This window comes from Diplotaxodon limnothrissa, linkage group LG18, assembly GCF_057381915.1.
Source record: "Diplotaxodon limnothrissa isolate DT_005_m linkage group LG18, D_limnothrissa_male_GT1.1, whole genome shotgun sequence".
Classification (NCBI taxonomy): Eukaryota; Metazoa; Chordata; class Actinopteri; order Cichliformes; family Cichlidae; genus Diplotaxodon; species Diplotaxodon limnothrissa.
The window spans coordinates 2443911-2465314 of NC_140613.1; the positions used below are offsets into that span (position 1 = coordinate 2443911).

General features: G+C 40.0%; 2 protein-coding genes across 2 annotated transcripts; both read left to right on the forward strand.

The window, feature by feature from the left end:
- The first annotated feature begins 1671 nt into the window (after positions 1-1671).
- LOC146612785 (uncharacterized) lies at positions 1672-4162 on the forward strand. The gene is made up of 4 exons (XM_085377507.1): positions 1672-1816; positions 3096-3407; positions 3540-3614; positions 3968-4162. The coding sequence occupies exons 1-4, from the start codon at positions 1672-1674 to the stop codon at positions 4114-4116; spliced, it is 681 nt and encodes a 226-aa protein (XP_085233633.1). The 3' UTR covers positions 4117-4162.
- Positions 4163-7334: 3172 nt separating this feature from the next.
- LOC146612786 (immunoglobulin lambda-1 light chain-like) lies at positions 7335-18771 on the forward strand. Its single transcript, XM_085377502.1, has 5 exons — positions 7335-7377; positions 7470-7799; positions 16814-16864; positions 18195-18506; positions 18592-18771. Exons 1-5 carry the CDS (start codon positions 7335-7337, stop codon positions 18750-18752), a joined length of 897 nt encoding a protein of 298 aa, XP_085233628.1. The 3' UTR covers positions 18753-18771.
- Positions 18772-21404: the final 2633 nt, after the last annotated feature.

Sequence of the window (21404 nt, forward strand, 5' to 3'; positions counted from 1 at the left end):
CCAGGAGCCACTGGGATGATGTCCATTAGCTTGGATATTCTCTTCTGCCAAGACTTCTGCTGCCTTCCTTCCTCCATACCTGACAAAGACGACTGACTGTTGTGTTCTTTCTCAATTCAAGTGTCCACATTATTCAGCTCATCAACACAGAGATTTTTAAGGAGAACATCCCACAGATGATGTTCCCACATGCTGGGATTGTTGTGTGTTACCCTGGTTGGACATCCACAGAGAAAGGTGAGTGTTATTATCTTTATTATCATATCACCACCAACATCTGGTTTTTGTGATCATTAAAATCTTCTAAAGTGTTTCAGTTACAGTGAGAACATTTGCACTAATACTGAACCATTCATTAAAATCTTTTACATACAAAACATTTTTACGGAGCAGGTCGCTATGATCAGCCAGCAAGACGCTAAGCCGACCGGGAGACGAAGGCTGTCGTGAGGTGACCAAGGATCCATCCCCAGAGCTGATTGGCCGCCCCACACTTTCCACAGAGGTGGAGGCCAACCCATGTTGAATTTGTAAGTCCATTGTCTGGGCAGCTGCTTGATGTCTCTGGTGTCTCTGCCAGAATTTCCAAAGGTGAATTTCTGGTATCCGATCATCTGAACTGCTCACAGGACTGCTGGAAACAGAACCTGAACATCTCTGAGGCTCCAATTTATGCTCTGATAAGTGCTCACTCACCCCACCTCTCCTCCCTCTGGCAGGTCGTCACTGTGTTTACAGAAGATCAACAGTTATTTTACTTACTACATTTATTATTTAACATATTGATCAGGATCATACTTTGATTATAACTGTGAATAGAAATAAAGATGATTTACTATGAGCACATGGGGAAAAAGCTCTTTTCTTACAGTGATGCCACAAATCTGGATCTAACACATGAGGCTGGATGTTAAATCCTTTTACCCCCTCAAAGATGTGATGACAGGGGAAAGTGAAGGAGACTTCAGCCTCTCTGTCTCATTTCTTCCATCAGAAACTTTTTGTTTTTTTATTGAGCTGAGATCAGATTTGTGACGGTCACTCTGATAACTGCATGTTGTTGCCCTTAAACCATTTTGCCACAGTTTCTGTACAACTGTGTGTTTAAACCTCAAGTTCAGCTCTTGAAGGTCTTCAGCTGCTCATGTTGCAGATCCACTGTGAGCTGAAATTCCAATGAAGCTGTTAGAAAAATCAAAGTGATGTTTCAGATTAGTCAATGAGCTCATTAGTTATTAACTGTGTAAGATGGTGTTATGGTCCCCTGATCCTCTGCTGCCTACCCACAATCGATCTTTCCTTTCTTGTCATTGTGGTGCTGCATGGCCCACTTTCTCCTGAGATTCAGTTCACAGACAGATGTTCTGATAGTTTTCTTTACAATTTGCTGCTAGAATTCAAAACTCATTGTGTGATTAATGATGGTGAGCCAGATGGGCCAAACCATGATCCTATCAGCAGCATGTTTCATTGTAGTGGTGCATCATTGATGGGATAAATGGACTGGTGCTTATATAGTGATTTTCTATTTTCATGTGGACTAAAGTAGTGGACTGACCAACAGACTGACATTAACATCAGAGCCGTGCTGCTAGTGTGGCTAAAAGAAAAGAGAAGAAGAGACAGTCATGTTGATATGAACATTAGAGAAACACATCATGGAGCTGAAATATGATCCTGCTTCCTCATTTGGACTCATTCACCTCAGCTGACACGTTCAACAGCAGACAGGTTTTTGTAGCAGTCTGTCTCACTGTGGGAGGAACAGGATGGTGGTACCCCATCTTTGGCTCTGGAACTAAACTGTCTGTAACAGGTAAGAACAAACATTTATTTTCCTTCAGTTGTTTTATTGTAGAAGCTGAAAATGTGTTTAAAGTCAGTTTGTGCTGCTTCAGGCTTTACATGTTAGTTTTTCATCATTAGTAGAGAATTCATCTGCAGCCATTGTTACATAAGAAAAGCTCAATAATCTCTGAAAACATGTTGAAATCTCACTGAACAACTAAAGTTATTCTTTATTTCTGCAAATATTAGTGATGTTACAAATATTTAGGATTTGATCCTCTCAGTGATTCTGCTGGTTTTTAACACAAGATCATATTTGATGTTAAAATTAATACAGTAACAGATTTGTAAATATGAATTTTGCTAAGAAGAAAATGTAGATATGTTTTTAATAGTGAACGATATAGCATGTTGGTCCAAAGAGTCATTTTTGGAAAAACATTATTTTATTAATTGTCATAGATACTGATCATGAAATATTAAACGTCTAAAATGTGATGAAAAATACTGGATAAAATATGAAATTGTTAGTCAGGTTTTATGAGTCAAAATGACAAATAATGATGAAAGTTCAAAAATGTTATATGTAAATACTTCTTTGAAAAATATGTGAAAGTAAATACACAATCATTCACAAAATGTAATTTTTTAATTAAAAATAATAATAAATTAAATCAAATGGCCAAAAAAAAGGATTTAATTATCTCTCAAATTTCAGCTAAATTGCATTTAAATTTATGTAATAATTCATTTACATATGAAAGAAAATAACAATCAAACCAAATAATAAAATTAAAGCCGATCAAATTATTGCAGTAAAAGATTTAAGAATTTTAAACTCTGTGAAAGAAGAATGTTAGTTATTGTAACAAATATAAAACATGTCTTTAAAAACTATTTAAAATTTACATCATGATTTGTTGGGAGAAGATCAACTCTGTAGAAATGTGTTTCAGATTGGAAATATATTTTAAAAATTATATGAAGGCAAATATATATATATATATATTTAAATTTGTTATAACTTAAATTTTAAAAACCAAGAAGATAAAGGAGAAATACATTTTATTTCATGATGTAAAACCATGCTGAGTGTTCCTCATGTGAGCCATGATGACATGAGGTGATGACTGTGTTTGATATGAAGCTGAATCCAGTGTATGTAGTGAACTTTGTGCTGATGAGTAGTTTAGTGATCAGAGTCCATGTAGTTTCCAGGATCAGACTGAATGCAGTGCAGTGCTGGAAGCTGCTGCTGACTGTGTGAATGTGTGTCTGTGCTGCTTGTTGCTGCTGTCAAACTTCAGATGAGCAGGTAGTGAAGCCCGTGGTGAGCGTGTACCCAGCAGCATCCAGAGCCCACCTGGAGGGGAACAGCTCCCTGCTGTGTGTGGCCTCAGCCATGTTTCCTCCTCTGGTCCAGTTCTCCTGGAAAAGACAGAAGAAGAACGGCGGAGAAGCGGAGGAGCTGCCCCCTGCTGAGGGAGAGCAGCTGGAGCTCAGAGAGGCGGGACGCACCATTGCCATCAGGATGGTTGATGGGAGCCATTCTGACACATATAAATACAGCTGCTGGGTGAAGCACGAGGGGGGCACAGTGGAGGCCCGAACACAACAAGGTAATGAAGGCTTGGTGACTGTGTTCAGCAGTGATTCAGCTTCATGTGGAGATGCTGTCAAAGAGAGCAGAGCAGCAGAGGACTGACATTTCTCACTGCAGCTCCAAACATTTGACTCCTTTTCTGTTTCAGAGCTTCCAGCTCCAGCAGCCTCCTGTTCTCCAGAGAGAGAGCCAGCAGACCTGCCAGCTCTGCAGCCAGCTGACTGTAAGATCACCTGCTGCCTCTCTGCATGGACAGCTCCAATGTCCAATGAGGCAGCTGGAACAAGTTTAGGCTCTTAAAGTTGCACTAATTGATCAAATCTTCATCCAACAAGCTCTGATAAAGCCACTGTACACTAGCTGCTCAGCACCAAACAGCAGACAGACCATAATATGTCAGAGATCAGTTTGTTAGCTGCTTGTGGAGTTCTTCTGCCCCCAAGTGGACACAAACACTACATCAATTCATCCACTTGAAGAAGAAGCTGTGACTGTTTCTATTTGGACTTTTTCTCCTTGATCTGAGAGGAATAACCCGACTGTCTGTCTGTCTCTTTGTGTCTGTCTGTCCTTCAGTGTCCTTCCAGTCTCAGTGCAGGGTGAAGCTGCTCTGCCTGCTGTACACAGTGCTGATAGTGAAGAGTCTGGTGTACTGCTGTGGACTCTCTCTGCTGATGATGCTCACAAACAAGGGAGCGTCCACCAACTGCACACATGCTGACTGACTGTTTCCTGCTCGCCTTTTCTCACCATCACATCTCATCAATTCATCTCATTCATCACTTTGATCACAAATGTTAGTTATGATGTGTTGAGCTTATTTTGCCTTTTTCTTCAACAGTTAGAAGATCGTCTGAAATAAATACATCTTTACATGTATTGTTGCTCTGAGTTAGAATTCTTTTTGTGCTTATTGTGACTTTTATTGTAGTAACAAAAACCATCAGGAATATTTTTATCACAAGTTTTTGTTTGATTTTCAAATGTCAAACAGTGTAGTTGTGTTTGTGTGAACAATAAAGATTTGAAGATGAAGAGTTTGATTCTACTTTCATTGTGTGATCAACAACAACCCGTGTGAGTGAAGCACAAACTGACTGTATCCAAACTTGCTCTCCTGCAGCAGACGGGCTGTGTGGGTTTCTGCTCTGCAGCCTCCACACCGTTAGCTGTGGCTTTCACTTTAATAACACAATGACAGTTACAAGCAGGAACTCTGCTTCAAGAATGATTCCAGGAAGGATCTGTGTTCTTCACCTGTGAGAGAAACAGCTCAAATCCTCAACTCAGAGCTGACAAATGAACTTTAATGGAATCAAAGGAGAGACCATGAAGCCCCTGCAGTCTGCTCAGCTCCCATTTTATTACCTGAGCTGAGTTTTTCATTCTGGATATCACACACGTAAGAACAGATCAAGTCTGAACAGCAAATGTTGGAGAATCATTTTGAAGTCTTGCTAAATGTCGTTATTATTACAAAAACTACTGAATGATTCAGAAAATCCTTTCCAACAAGCAGAAATATGCAAACAAAGTAGAAACAAGGCAACATGAGTCATTCAGATGCAGATAACATATTCTCCTTATTGTGAAGAACACAGTCATGAAATCTTTCTGTGTGTCATTCATTGAGTTGAAGTGCCTAATAGAAGAGGAAGAGCAGCAATAATCAATGATAGCTGAGACATTGAGAACATGGCTGTATGCCTGCTATCATAACAGCAAACAAAGCACACAAACAGCAAACACACAATAATGTGCTCGCAGCTTGTTGTGTGTTGTGTCATTTTTGACATTTCATGAAGTCACAAAAATGTGTGCGACTCATTAAAGGAGTGTGTACGTGTCAGTCAGTGCTCTGTATTCATGTGTTCACCTCATTAAAGTCACTCAGACACTTTTCTCCTCCAAACTTACAGCACAGCTTCATATTTCACTGACTGATTCTTTCATTACATCCATTAAGGGTCACACAGTGAAATTAGTGCAAACTTACAAATGTGTTGCAACAATTTTGGCCTCCAAACTGAACTTTGAGACAAACAGTGAAGCTGTGAGCAAAAAGAGGCTCCAGTGTGTGTCATGGTGGAGGAAACTGTTGTATTCCCACATTCAAAACATGCTGATCTTATTGGATTTGTCCCTCAAAGTCTTTTTCCTCCTTTTTCTCTTCATCCAAATGTTCTAGCAGGCTGACTGTGAGTCCCTGTTGAACCTGTACAGCAGAAAGTAACAGCAGTCAGCGGCCTCCACTTGACTTCATGACTTCAACGCCTCGCACAGTCACTTTCACTTTCTTCCTTCTGTCTTTTAGTCCTAAAATGTAGAACAACACCAGATCCAAATATTTGTGTCCTTCACTCACATCTTCAAATGATCCCTTCCATATCAGAGATGATACAAAGGCAACATTTGTCTTATTTCTCTTTCAGGAATCAAAAAGTACTTTTGTACTGTTGTGTAAATGTGTGTGTAAAGGTGGATGACTGCCTGCTGCAGATGAAATCTAACCATGGGTACAAATAAATGAAGCTGACGTGAAACACAGCCCTGTTTTTATTACTGTTTATAGATATTAGAATTGATGATCATCAATTAAACAGTTTATAAAAATATATATAATTTTAAAGCATTTTTAAAAATATATATTTGTAACAAAAATATGAATAAATATCATATTTCTTGTCACTAACAGTTCAAATTTGTATTTGGGGGAATTAAACACATCCATCATTGTGAAAAATCAAATCTCTATGTGATCATTTTTCTATCAGCTGTAGCTTCAAAGTAGCTTCTTCTGCTCTTTGTTTGTATAAAGATGATGAACACACAAATGAAATGATCAGAGGACACAGATGTGAACCTGCAGCAGACCTACACCTGCCTGTTTCTACACATTCATGTTTCTCTATGTTACTTTCATTGTGTTTCCTTTTTACCTATTTGAAAATGTTTGAAGTATATTATGATTTTACAACTAAATCAAATATTTGTAAGTGATGAACATCTGAGGCCGATATTGTGTTTGTGTATTTCCTGTGAATTCAAACTGTCGTCAATAAAACCTAACAATTAAAATTGAGATGCTGTGAATATTACTTATTGATTTTGTTTCAAAAAACAATGAAAAACTGAACATATTCAACAAGTTTTATAAAAAAGAACTGAACCCGGTCTGAGCTGAATTTCACTTCACCTGGAAGTGGAGGAGAGCAGGAGGATGCATGTGGAAGTGACAAAAAGCTGCAGTCGACTGTGTTTCCAAGAATCTCTGCCGACTTGGTTTTTACAAAGTCCTCATTCAAAGCAGAACTTTATTTAAAATGTGAGAGCAGATCACAAAGTTTCAAAGATACAAACATGTCCGAGTGAATTTGGGGGAAATGTGTATAAAATGATGCAGCAGAAGATTTGATGAAGTCTGTGCTTTGAATATTCCACTCAGTGGAAACATGATGAAGAAAAACATGACAAACAAAATCCAGGATGTTATCAGACAGAGTGGGAAAAGAATGAAAGTCAATAGAAATCCAGTTCCATTATTGAATGAAGTGAAACACATTGAAGAGTCAATCAGAGCTGAGGAGCTGTGAGGATTTGTAGTTTAGTGTTTTCATCACAGCTGTTAAACCACAGATAACAGTGTGTGTTAGTAAATTCACAGCAACATGAATGTTTCTGAGTGTTTGTGCATCATGTGACCCAGATTTTTGGATCTGCTGTCAGATTGAAATGAAGACGATGAAACCACAGCAGCTTCAGCTGAGCTGTCAATCAGCAGCAGCAGTCTTATCTGTGGGCCGCAGGGGCTGATGGGAGCTTTGAGGACCTGTTAGAAACCACGTGGCCCTCGTCTGATCTCACAGCTCGTCCTTGTTTGGCCTCAGCTGCATCAGAGCGCCACTTCTCCCCAGGTTCACCAGAGGAAACACCACTGCACAAAATGCTTTTCCTCCCAGCTGCTGCTCTGTGCTGTCTGTGTTCAGGTGAGTGTTTCCAGCCAATCAGGAGCCAACAAAGTCAACCTGTAACAAACACTGTCACACTAACCTTCATCTATCTGTCTGTGTCTCTACAGCACTGGTTACCATGGCAGCAGAACAGCTGATTCAGGACGATTTAACATTGACCAGGAGAGTTGGACAAAGTGTCTCCTTCAGCTGTGGAGGGATTAATAAGTGTGATTATGACCCGATATTCTGGTACCAGAAGAAAGAAAAAGAAACATTCAGAGTGATTCTTTATATTGATAAGAGCAGTGGTTCTGTTTACTCAGGTTACGGTCATCCTCAGAAAGATGACTTTTCAGCTGAGAAAAAACAGAACAGCTGTGAGTTGAAGATAAAGAAAGTTAAACTCGATCATTCAGCCACCTACTACTGTAACTGTTGGAAGAGAGATCCCCACAGTGAGAAATGATCCCTGCAGCCTGAACAAAAACCAACAGATGAACAGATGTCAAACAGTGTCTGTGACAGGAAGAGAGCAGTAAACCACAGCCCAGCTTCACATGTTTCACCTCCATCTCAGAGTCACAAACATACTGAGCTCAGGGACCTTTTTTTTTTTCCTTTTCAGAATTTTGTCACATCTTTTTCCATCAGATATATAGTGATGTAAAGTATTGTACAGTTATACTGGCTGGTTGTTGTTTGCATGTAAGAAACATACATGAACTTTAAAATCACTTCTAGATTAAGAATATGCTATCTAAAGAGTACATGCCGTGTACTCTTTAGATATTTGAATGTTCAACCCATTATTCCTTCAGCCCATATGTCAATGTATTTGTCATGATCCTGGGTCCTTTTGACCCAGCATTTTGTGTTTTCTCTTCGATTTTGGTTCTGTTCTTCCTTTGTTTAGTGTTTACTCTGTTCTGCCCGTGTGTTCCTGTTTTATTGTGAAGGTCTGCGTCTTATGTGAGTGTTTTCAGTTTGCCTCCCTAGTCTCGTCATGTTAATCGCTCCCAGCTGTGTTTCCCACCTGTGTGTAATCTCCCTGTGTTCTCTGAGTGTATTTAAGTTGTATTTTCTGTCTTAGTAATTGCTGGTTCGTCTGTGTTGTTTCCCCTTGGTCTCCCTGCGTCTTCCCATATGTATTTCTCCGGACCTCCCTGCATCCTCGTTCTGGTTTGTCTTCTTAGTTTACCCAGTTTAGGTTCCAGTTTCATGTTTTGTCGCCACCGCTGTTTGTACTTACCCACCACTGTAAATAAACACTCACCTGCACCAGAGCTGCTGCCTTTTGGGTCCTTCCTACATTCCACACGGCTTGCCCCGGCAATCCGTGACAGTATCGTTGCGTAAGATACTAAAACCTGAGTTTGCCACAAAAGTATGGCATGGCAATATCAGGTTGAAAATGTTTGTGGATAGGGAATAACAAATTGCCTTTTTGTCCTGTCCTCCTCCCTTCCTCCCATACTATTTGTGGCAGATGGCTGTCCCTCCCTAAGAATGGTTCTGCTGGGGCAGAGGCAGTGTAGAAACAAAATTGAATTGAATTTAACATATCGGAAAGGGATGTCAGGGACTGCATCTGCGCTCATAGTAAATCCAACACTCAACAGTCATCTGGCTTTCGCCAACCACTAGCCACCCCTCACAGACCATGGTCACACATCGGCTTAAAATTTGTCACTGGTTTATCACCATCCTCCAGAAGAAACAGTAATTCTCTCCATAGTTGACAGATTGTCCAAATCCGTTCACTTGATCATCTTTGAAAAACTGCCCACTGCTGCCTGTTTTTAGGCTTCATGGGTACCCACAGGAGGTAGTTTCAGACCAGACCAGGATCCACAGTTGACCTCAGAGACCTGGAGAGCCTTCTGCACCTTACTAAACAACAACGTCAGTTTAAGCTCTGGTTTTCACCCCCAAACAAATGGTCAGACTGAAAGTTTTAATCAAGAACTAGAAACTGCATTACCTCTCACAACCCAGCCACCTTGTCCTCACAATTCCCTTGGATTGAGTATGAACATAACGTTATCACCTCTTCCGCTACAGGCCTTTCCCATTTTGAACTAACACTAGGATACCAACCGCCACTGTTTGCTGAGAACAAGTTTGGCCTGGCATTTGCTACCATTCAACACCACATGCAGTGCACTCAACGGGTTTGGATTTGAACCCAGAAAGCATTGCTGTGTACCATGGACCAGCAGCGCCACTATGCCAATCATGTAAGACACCTGCTCCCAAGTATGAACCCAGTCAAAAGGTGTGGCTTGCTGCCAAGGATATTCCATTAAAGTCACAATCTCACAAACTTGCTTCATTGGTTGCTTTAAAATAGAATCTGTCAGTGGCCCCCTTCATCATGAGGCTAAAGCTCCCATCATCCCTCAACCTCATTCCATGTCTCACAGATCAAGCCCATCCTCTCCAGTCCATTGTTCTGTTCCCAGTCTGATAGATCACCAGGAGGCAATCCTTGAGTGGGGAAGGACTATTTTGATCTAAGTGAGTGTTTGGTATTCGTCAGCTACCCTATGGTGGTAAACAGGCCACCAGGGCGGGGCACCCTCTCTGGCCTGGGTCCAGGGTAGGGCCCTGGTAACCCTATCCTGGGCAGAGTGAATGGTTCCCTCGATCTTCTGCTCATAGGGAGTTTTTAATTGCTCCTTCGTCCCTCACCCAGGACCAATTTGCTATGGAGCCTACCTGGGGGCACAAAGCAACATAGCCCCTGGGATCCCTCGGACACACAATGATAAGGTAATGACCCAGAGAGGGACAACACCCTTTCTCTCATTATTATATTGCAATATTTTGTTGTGGATTTTCAAGGCCAGTATAGACCATTCAATCACTTAAACAAATATTTTATATATATGACGACTGAGAAAAAGTGTGAAAAACAGAGATCAAGCTCCATTCACTCATATCAGCAGAGAGAGCAAATTGATTAAAAATAAACCTGTGTTTCTGTCTCATTTTTTTAAAATTACTTTTAGACAAAGAGTACTGTGCAAATGTTTTAGGCAGGTGAGAAAAATGCTGTAAACAAAGAATGCTTTCAAAAATGGAAGTGTTAATCATTAATTTTATGATTTAATATGCAGTGAATTAACAAAAGAGAAACCTAAATCAATTCAATATTTTGTATGACCACCCGTTGCCTTCAAAACATCATGATTCTTCAAGGTACACTTGTACACAGTTTTTGAAGGAACTCGGCTGGTAGGTTTGCAGACGCAAATCATGTGGAGAGAGAGAGGAGTGGACCCCAGACACAGATGCAGGGGAATGGTTAAACAGAAAACAAGCGTTTATTTCGGCTGATGAAACACAATAAACAGGTGGAAAAGAGAAAACTAACCTGAACCTAGAAAACCTGAGACACGGAGGGAATGACATACAGGAAAGACGCCAAAGTAACGCAGGCAACCTGACAAGAAGTAAAGGGAAGCACATGAATGCTGTTGTAGCCATTTTGGTTGAGGGTGCCTCTCACTCTGTACGAGTCATTGACCAGGGATCCAGCAAAGCAGCCCCAGACCATTACACTTCCTCCTCCATGACTGATTGAACCATTTAATTGTCACTAGCAATGTTACACGTACATTCAGTGAAATAGGACCCTTTTCGACTGTACATATTGCACAAATGTGATGTTGGTAAGACAGGTCAGAGAGCGGCAGGGTGGTAAGAAAAACAATGAAATACACAATATATGAGGGAAGAGGAGGGAAAAAAAGAACTCCACCCAGACTGATCTCCTAATGGGAAAGCAGTTTGAAAACAGAAAAACAAAAATGCTCAGCACAATGAAGCACATGAATCTTCACACCTTACAAAATACACAAAAAAAAAAAAAAAGATGGGTGGGGGGTATAGGGTACGGGAGAGAGCTGATGTAGACAATAACCATACAGTCCTGCAGCCGAACCCTGGTGCTGGACACAGACCCACCTGACAGCATCACGTCAAAGTAAGCATCGAAGGTGTTTTTTTTTTTTTTTTTTTGGGGGGGGGGGGTGACTGTATATTTGTGTCACTGCAAACTCTCGGTACCTCAGCAGAGCTGGCAATATCATCAAGGACCACTCTCACCCCAGCAACCAACTGTTTGAACTATTACCGTCAGGCCGACGGTACAGGTCACATAAAACCAGGACAAACAGATTCAGGGATAGCTTCTGTCCCAGAGCTATCACCGTAGTAAATAAGCACAAAAACAACTGAACCTGCTTAGCTATTCCATACCGTCACTGCCATTATATTATGCTGCTATTCATACTGTCATTATATTAATGCTGCTATCCTGTATATATCGTACTTACTATTGTACTTACAATTGTTTTTTTATACTTTTTATATTTTACATTTATATTTATTATTGAAACTTGCACCAAGGGAGTGGCACTCCAATTTCATTGTACTCTGTACAATGACAATAAAGGCTATTCTATTCTATTCTGAAATTTGATTCATCGGTCGATAATACCTTCTTCCATCTTCAGTAGTCCAATGGTGGTGTTTCATGGCCCAGGGAAGTCTCTTTGTCTTGTTCGGACCCCCAAGCAATAGCTTTCTTGCTGCAACTCGTCCTGTCAAACCTGCAGCTTTAATGCTCCCACCCCCACAACCTCACCTGCAGTCAGCCTGGAATCCAGAGCCACACCACTGTGCCAGCCTCTCTCTTCACATGTTGCCTCCTGTGAGATTCCTGACACCCCTCCCCCACCCATCACCTTCACTCAATACCAGGTTGAGATGCAAATGAGGAGACTTCACTCAGGCAAGTCTGCTGGACCAGACGGAGTGAGTCCCCTTGTCCTCAAGACCTGTGCCCCCCAGCTGTGTGGAGTCTTTCATAAACTGTTTATGCTGAGTCTGAGTCTGCAGAGGGTCCCGGTGATGTGGAAGACATCATGCCTCGTCCCTGTACCAAAGACGCCTCGTCCCAGTGGCCCCCAGGATTACAGGCCCGTGGCACTGACCTCCCACATCATGAAGACCCTGGAAAGGCTCATCCTGGACCAGCTGCGACCCATAGTAAGACCACATCTGGATCCCCTTCAGTTCGCTTATCAGCCTCGTCTCGGAACAGAGGACGCCATCATCTACCTGCTCAATCGTGTCTACACCCATCTGGACCAGCCGGCGAGCACTGTGAGGGTCATGTTTTTTGACTTTTCCAGTGCTTTCAACACCATCAGGCCGACCCTCCTGGGTGATAAGTTAGCAGCGATGCAGGTGGATGCTTCTCTGGTGTCCTGGATTGTTGATTACCTGACAGGAAGACCACAATATGTACGTCTCCCACAGTGTGTGTCTGACAAGGTGATTAGCAACACAGGGGCACCACAGGGGACTGTCCTCTCCCCCTTCCTCTTCACCCTCTACACCACAGACTTCAGCCACTGCACAGAGACCTCCATCTTCAGAAGTTTTCTGATGACTCTGCGGTGGTTGGATGCATCAGCAGGGATGATGAGACAGAGTACCGGGCTGTGGTCGACTCCTTTGTCACGTGGTGTGAGCAGAATCATCTGCAGCTCAACGTGGCAAAGACCAAGGAACTGATCGTGGACTTCAGGAAGACCAGGAAACACTTGACCCCTGTTTCAATCCAGGGGGTCAGTGTTGACATTGTGGAGGACTATAAATACCTTGGAGTTCACATTGACAATAAACTGGACTGGGCTAAAAACACCACAGCACTTTACAGGAAGGGCCAGAGTCGTCTCTATTTTTTGAGGCGACTGAGGTCCTTCAACATCTGCCAGAAAATGCTGAGGATTTTCTATGAGTCTGTGGTGGCCAGTGCGATCCTCTATGCTGTTGCATGCTGGGGGAGCAGGCTGAGGGTCGCAGATGCCAACAGACTTAATAAACTGATCCGTAAGGCCAGCAATGTTGTGGGGATGGAGCTGGACTCCCTCAAGGTGGTGTCGGAGAGGCGGATGCTGTCCAAGATAAAGACAATGTTGGATAACACCTCCCACCCACTCCATGACATGTTGGTCAGTCACAGGAGCTCGTTCAGTGAGAGACTGAGATTACCGAAAAGCACCACTGAACGACACAGGAAATCTTTCCTGCCTGTGGCCATCTCCCTGTACAACGCATCCACTTAACACACTGTTTGCTGCTACAGCTACACATGTTTCTTTTCCAAATATTTATTTATAAGTGACTTATGTATGTATGTATGTATATATATGTATATATTGTACTATTCTTAGCGTATTGTCTGTCTTGTCTTAATGTTGGTTTAAAATGGAGCACTGTAACAAAAAATAATTTCCCCCAGGGATCAATAAAGTATTCTGATTCTGATTCTGATTTAAGTCTTCTCTTCATAGTTGAAACTGAGACTTGCTTACTACGACTGCGCTTGAAGCTGTTGTCCTGTGAGCTGCCTATCACAAAAGCTGTTAACTCTCAGAAACTTGTCCTCTGATTCAGTTGTGGCTGTGGGTCTGCCAGACCTTTTCCAGTCAGAGTTTGCCCCACTTTCTGCGCACCTTTTGATGGTGAAAGAAACTCTTCTCACTGACTTTCTTTGCAATTTCTTTGTAGGAAAGACCTACATTTTTAAGTGTTATGATGGTCAGTCTCTCTTCCATTAATTGCCTTTTTCTTACCACCTTTGTAGCAACACAATACTTTCTGCAGTGTACTAGTGTATGGTACCACAGTGTATCCCAACATCGCTTTTATGCAGACAGGGGTGGTTGAAAGTTGGAACACTTGTAGGAATTAATAACACCAGCTTTCAAAGCTTAATTACCCTCCATTGTTGCAGAACAGCTTTAAAATTCAAATTTCAAATTCAAATTTTATTTGTCACATACACAGTCATACACAGTACGATATGCAGTGAAATGCTTACACAACTGCTCGTGACCTAAAAAAACAGAAAAAAAGGCTATGAATAAGATAGGAAATAAATATGAAAATTAAAGTTAAAAATGAAATAACTGTACAACAACAAATTAGAATGAAGGGTAAATTTAACTGGGAAAGATTAAGATAAAATATATAAATTAAAGTTGAAAATAAAATAACTGTACAACAAAATACACAATACACAGTATAGAACTATATAAGAATGTATGAAGAAATATAAATATATATATTCAATAACAGCAGTTGTACAGTATTAAGTGGAAATGAAGAAATATAATGTCCAGTGTTGTGCAATCCACATTTGTAAGTGTCTTTTGCAGTGCAAATATGATTAAAGTGATTTAGTGATGAAGTGATTCGATTAGATGACCACGCATCTAATCGAATTAGTATAAACAATGTCCAGAATGTCCAGTGTGTGTAAGAACTGTATGTGTGGGTCAGTACTGTGTGGTGGTGTGATTGAGAGACCGTATCGCCTGCGGGAAGAAGCTCCTCCTCAGTCTCTCTGTGTTGGTCTTCAGGGAGCGGAATCGCTTTCCTGACCTCAGCAGAGAGAACAGTCTGTTGTTGGGATGGCTGAGGTCCTTCACCATCTTCCTGGCCTTGGTCCAGCACCGCCTGCTGTAGATTGAGTGCAGGTCAGGGAGCTCGGACCGGATGCTGCGCTCAGCTTTAAATTGTTAACCCATTTTATATTACCTAAAAAGGCTTTTTTGTATAATTCTGAAATGTTTTGGGTAACTTTACCTTTTTTCAACCTCTGGCAGTTCAAGCTATTCATTGAACTTGAATATTTTTAACTGCAACAAATAACTGGAAACATTGGGGTGTTCTAAAACCTTTGACTCGTAGTGTATATATGAAAAGTTCTCCTCTCGTCCCTGTGGGTGGTCTTTATCCTTCAAACTAGGGTCATCTACCAGAGGCCCAGAAGCTTGAGGGTCCTGTGCAATATCTTTGCTGTTCCCAGGACTGCGTTCTTCTCGACAGAGATTTTGGATGTTATTGCAGGGATCTCCTGGACTCACTCGCCTAGCTTGGGAGTCACTGCACCAAATGTTCTGATTACCACTGGGACCAGTGTTGCCATCACCTGTCACATCTTCCCAAGATCTTCTTTCAGCCCTTGGTACTTCTCTAGCGTCTCTTGTTATTTCTTCCTGATGTTGCTATCATTCAGTTGGCTTCATCTATCACTAGGGCCATCTTTCAATGCTTGTCTACCACTACTATGCCTGGTTGGTTAGCCATAACCACTTTGTCTGTCCGTATCTGGCTTTGGTGGGGCCACTTTCATGTTGTTCCCCTGAGAGTACACCTTGGCTGGTTCCATGGAGTAGAGCTGGTTTATTCTACTACCATCTGTCTCTTTGGTATACCTCTTCAAGTGGCTAACAAAGGTTATGAGTATTTGCCTGGCAGTTTCCAAGGCCTCGTGTATGGGCACTTCGCTTCTTGGGCACCCTTTTCTTTCCTCATTGTACCTTTCTGTAGCTCCAACAGTTGGCTAATGTCTCTCCATGCTACCTTGAACTTGGCCTATAGTCTCCCTCTCCATAGGTACTGCTCCCTGTGGCTCTTCATCTCTAGGCAAGCATCCCCGTGATGACTGCTGGAGCTCAGATGGTTGGTTTCAGTGACGGTCATAGTAGAGATTGCCTGTAGTGCTGCATTCACATCTTCTAGCAGACCTTCACGTAGCCTTGGTAACCGGTTAAGAAGGTTCCAAGCTTGTAGTTTCACCATGATCCTATCTTTCAGGTCAGCTCCTCTCACACTCAATGCTCCTTCTGTTGTACTTGGTTCCCAATCTTGGGTGGGAGTGATGATAACCTCGACTTGGCTCCCCCCTTGCCATACCATTTATGTTGCAGCTCATCGATGTCCAGTAGCAATAAAGGTTCCTTCCTCTGAACGTTGGAAAATTGAACTACTAGATACTGACTATGGAAGATTCCATTGGTCCCACAACGTAACCCACTGGGGTTACTTGCAAAGTAGCATTCCAACAGATAGCTGATGCTTGGATTCACTGTTCATTCACTGGTTTTAGGTCTTTTTTTGCATTACTGTAAGTAATTAGCATTAAAGCTCTATTTTTGAATTGATTTCTTGTTTTCCAAGTCTTGCATTTGGATTCACATCCTGCCTGCCACACCGATGTTGCCAGACAATCAGAATGACAACTTGGGATTTAAAAAATAAATAAATAAATAAAAATAAAATAATATCCAAGAAAAGCACAAATAGACAGCAGACATAGGATCACTAAGTTAGATGGTATAGATCCAGCATATAAAGGTCTAAATTTACCAGCAAAGAGCTAGTGGGTAAAACTATGATTATTTCATGATGAACTAAAGTACTGAAAGAATTGGACTTGATGATGGCACCAGATGAAAGTCAGAAACAGCAAAGTCCATTATGAAAAACGTCTTAAGCAATTATCATGTCAGTCCACCCTGGAACATGCTCCTGCTTCCTCGTTTGTAAACATCTGATAAATTCAACAGCAGACAGGTTTTTGTAGCAGTCTGTCTCACTGTGGGAGTGGGATGGTGGTACCTCATCTTTGGCTCTGGAACTAAACTCTATGTAACAGGTAAGAACAAACATTTATTTTCCTTCAGTTGTTTTATTGTAGAAGCTGAAAATGTGTTTAAAGTCAGTTTGTGCTGCTTCAGGCTTTACATGTTAGTTTTTCATCATTAGTAGAGAATTCATCTGCAGCCATTGTTACATAAGAAAAGCTCAATAATCTCTGAAAACATGTTGAAATCTCACTGAACAACTAAAGTTATTCTTTATTTCTGCAAATATTAGTGATGTTACAAATATTTAGGATTTGATCCTCTCAGTGATTCTGCTGGTTTTTAACACAAGATCATATTTGATGTTGAGATTAAAAAAATGTTGATTAAGAAATATATTGTTAGCAGATTTTTACTTTATGTATACAGCACTTTGAGTACTCCGGAAGAGTAGAAAAGTGCTATAAAAGAATCAGTTCATTTACCATTTAGGAAGAAAAATCCATTTTTAATATTCTAACATTTATGTAGCTACTTCAAAAATTGTCTTTTGGTAAATAAAGTGATTAAAACAGATACTGATTAGAAAATTCAGACATGATATGAAAATATGACATTGTTGTTATGGATGTATTTCTGACTATGAGTGGTGTGTGTGGATTTGTACATGACAGTAAAAAAGCTATTATTACTTGACTTTTCAAAGTACTTTTTGAAACATACTTTTGTTAAATATACTTTGTCATATACTGTGGACGTTATTACTAAAATATGATAAAGTATGTCTCATTTTATCGAAAACATTTAATTCACAATTTCATTTTTATTGTGTAGAAATGGTTGCTACAGTTTTTATATGTATAACAAACATAAAACAAAATAATCACAGTAGCTCTTTTCCAATTTTTACACAAAAATATTTACGAAGACAAATATGGTCAAAACACATGTAAGAAAATGTATTAGCAGTACAATATGTTTTGAAAAAAGATGACTGTATTATTGGACAGAAGAGGATCTCTGTCAGAAAACGTGTCTCAGGACTAATAAGAAAAATATATTTTCACTTGTATAAAGACAAATATATACATTTTAAAATTGGACTGAACTAAAATTCTATAAAACAATAAAAAGCAAACACATGACGAATTAAACTGAATTTAATTTGACTTTAAAACCATGCTGAGTGTTCCTCATGTGAGCCATGATGACATGAGGTGATGACTGTGTTTGATATGAAGCTGAATCCAGTGTATGTAGTGAACTTTGTGCTGATGAGTAGTTTAGTGATCAGAGTCCATGTAGTTTCCAGGATCAGACTGAATGCAGTGCAGTGCTGGAAGCTGCTGCTGACTGTGTGAATGTGTGTCTGTGCTGCTTGTTGCTGCTGTCAAACTTCAGATGAGCAGGTAGTGAAGCCCGTGGTGAGCGTGTACCCAGCAGCATCCAGAGCCCACCTGGAGGGGAAGAGCTCCCTGCTGTGTGTGGCCTCAGCCATGTTTCCTCCTCTGGTCCAGTTCTCCTGGAAAAGACAGAAGAAGAACGGCGGAGAAGCGGAGGAGCTGCCCCCTGCTGAGGGAGAGCAGCTGGAGCTCAGAGAGGCGGGACGCACCATTGCCATCAGGATGGTTGATCGGGATGATTTCTTCACATACATGTACAGATGCTACGTCAAACATGAGGGGGGCACAGTGGAGGCTCCAGCACAACAAGGTAATGAAGGCTTGGTGACTGCAAACAAGAATATCACTGAGGTTTCCCGCTGCAGCTCAAAACGTTTAACTCTTTTCTGTTTCAGAAGTTTCTGCCTGGTATCAGAAGTTTCTACAACGTGTGAAGCTGCTCTGCCTGCTGTACACAGTGCTGATAGTGAAGAGTCTGGTGTACTGCTGTGGACTCTCTCTGCTGATGATGCTCACAAACAAGGGAGCGTCCACCAACTGCACACATGCTGACTGACTGTTTCCTGCTCGCCTTTTCTCACCATCACATCTCATCAATTCATCTCATTCATCACTTGGATCAGTGTTGTGTTTATGATGTAGTTCATTCCTCTTCTATTCTGCTTTTATATTGCATTTTTATGCACACTGTATTCTAAAGTAATGTATATATGGACAGTTATGGATCAAATGGAAATTCCTATAATAAACTGATCACTGATCAAAATAAATGTGATTTTTATTGTCTAGTTTATTTTGATTTTTAATTTGGTCATGTATTCTAAAACAAAAAAATAAAGCTTCATATTTTATCATTGTTATAGTTACATTATTCAGAGTGAGTTTTTTCATGCATTCAAAAAACTTCAAAGAATCTGTGATTTATGAAACCATGTTAACACTTGTTTGTCACATTTACATCTTTAGTTTTAAATTATATCCATTTCCAAACAGAACTCCTGCATCAGAAGAAGACAAAAGTCAAATGAATGATCCAAATGTACTAAAACATGTAAAAGATTTAAACACAAATTTTAACCTAAATCATCTGAACTGTGACTGAATAGGTTTTTACATTCTGTGGATGAAAAGTTGGTCAACAGCGACACCTGGAGTTGTTTTGTATGTCAGAGAAAACCAGACCTGTGCTTCATTAATACTTAGTGATACTTTTTTCAAAATACAATTTTGAAAATATTTTAAAACAATAATGAAATAATTATGATCACAACACCTCACACTCAACATTTACTTTTGTTTTTTGTTTGGTATATATTAAAATGCTTGACATAACTGGCAGATGTGAAATGTAAACATGAGGTCAGAGGTCAAATGTGACATGACATTTGGATGCAGGCCACATGTGAGGTGCAGAATGCTCGTATTACTTCCTAAATGTTGCCAATACACACAAAGGCAGCAGCATTTTAAGCTTTAATCCTAGAGCTGAAAGACATTTTATGAAAGTTTGACATTATTTGACCTTGAAGAAGAGCTCAGAGGAATAAAGTATGTGAAATTCAGGATCTCCATATATATATATATAAATATTCTCTATATGCTGTCAGTGCAAAAAATGACATTAAGAGACATAGTTTTAAATAACTTTACATACCATTATCATAACTTTGACCTTCAGATCAATTTATTGACTTTGAAGGTCAGAGGTCAACTATGATATTTTAAACCTTTACACTCTACTTTCTGGCACTCTACGGCACCTGTGTTTCTTGTAGGTTATGAGGCTTTATGTAAATATTTTTATTTTTTTATTTATGTATTTTATAAATCATTAAGCTGACCTTGAACATGACTTTACTCTACAAAGCTGAAAAATAAGTTTTAATTGTTAATTAATTGTTAAGCTTTTTTGTTTAGGGACAGAATGACACACACACACACACACACACACACACACACACACACACACACACACACACACACACACACTAGTGCTACCAAAAACACACTGTCCTTATTACATAATAACACTAATAATAATAATAATAATAATAATAATAATAATAACAACACTAATAATAATAACAACAACAACAATAATAATAATAATAATAATAATAATAATAACAATAATAATAATAATAATAATAATAACAATAATAATAATAAGAATAAGAATAATAATATAAAGGATTTCCTGTATCTGTCTGCATGTGTCATATTAACGACACTTCATGTTAGAAGAAGTAAATATGTTTCAGTAAATAAGGTGCAAAAGATGTTTTTAAATATTTATGAACGGAAACAAAGAGACTGTTGGTGAATGCGCACAAATGTTTTCTTCAGCTCGAAGAAGTCTTTGTTTTTCTAAGAATGAGGCAACAACGGGACTTTTGTGATTCTGTATCGGGGGTTTCATGTTCTGTTGATCTGATAACAGGAACAGATGTACAGGAGGCCTTTTTCTAAACCCTCCCATATGAAGATAATAACACAAAAATGTATTAATTAATTAAATTAAATAAACAAGAACACAAACGACTGCACTAGTTTAAAAAACAAAAGTTGGACAAATGTGATGTCTTGCATAAATTGTGACATGTGTTGATTGTTATACGCAGCTGTATATGTGCACAATGGTTATTATTGTGCAAGGTTTTTTTAATGTGTCACTTTTTTTCATTGTAAATGGTCACCAACGAACTCTTGAGTGGATTTTTCACCTCTTCTTTTATTTCATCACAGTTGTTTTGAACTCATCTGTGAGTTGTTTCTCTCACTGATTAAAAACACTGATCATTGCAGACGCAGCTGAAATCAGACCGAGTTCCTGGAATCGTTCTTTAACCAGTGCGTGTAACTGTCAACATATCATTAAAGTGAAAAACCGCAGCTAACGGTGTGGCGGCTGCAGCGCCGAAACCCACGCAGCCCATCTGCTGCACGAGGAAGGAAGTGCTGATGCACTGAGAACAGATTCACATGCAAGAGCTCTTTCTTCCACTGAGCCCCCTCCACCCACTCAGAGTTACACTCAAACAAACAATATTAATGACCCACTTTCAGTTGTTTTTGACCAAGTGATACGAAACCAACAAGCCCGCCGTACATACTATGATCTGAATATAGTCGAATACTGAGAATATGAATTACCTAGAAGTTAAATTATCATGAAATAAATTAAGATATCTGTCATATTTATGGTTTG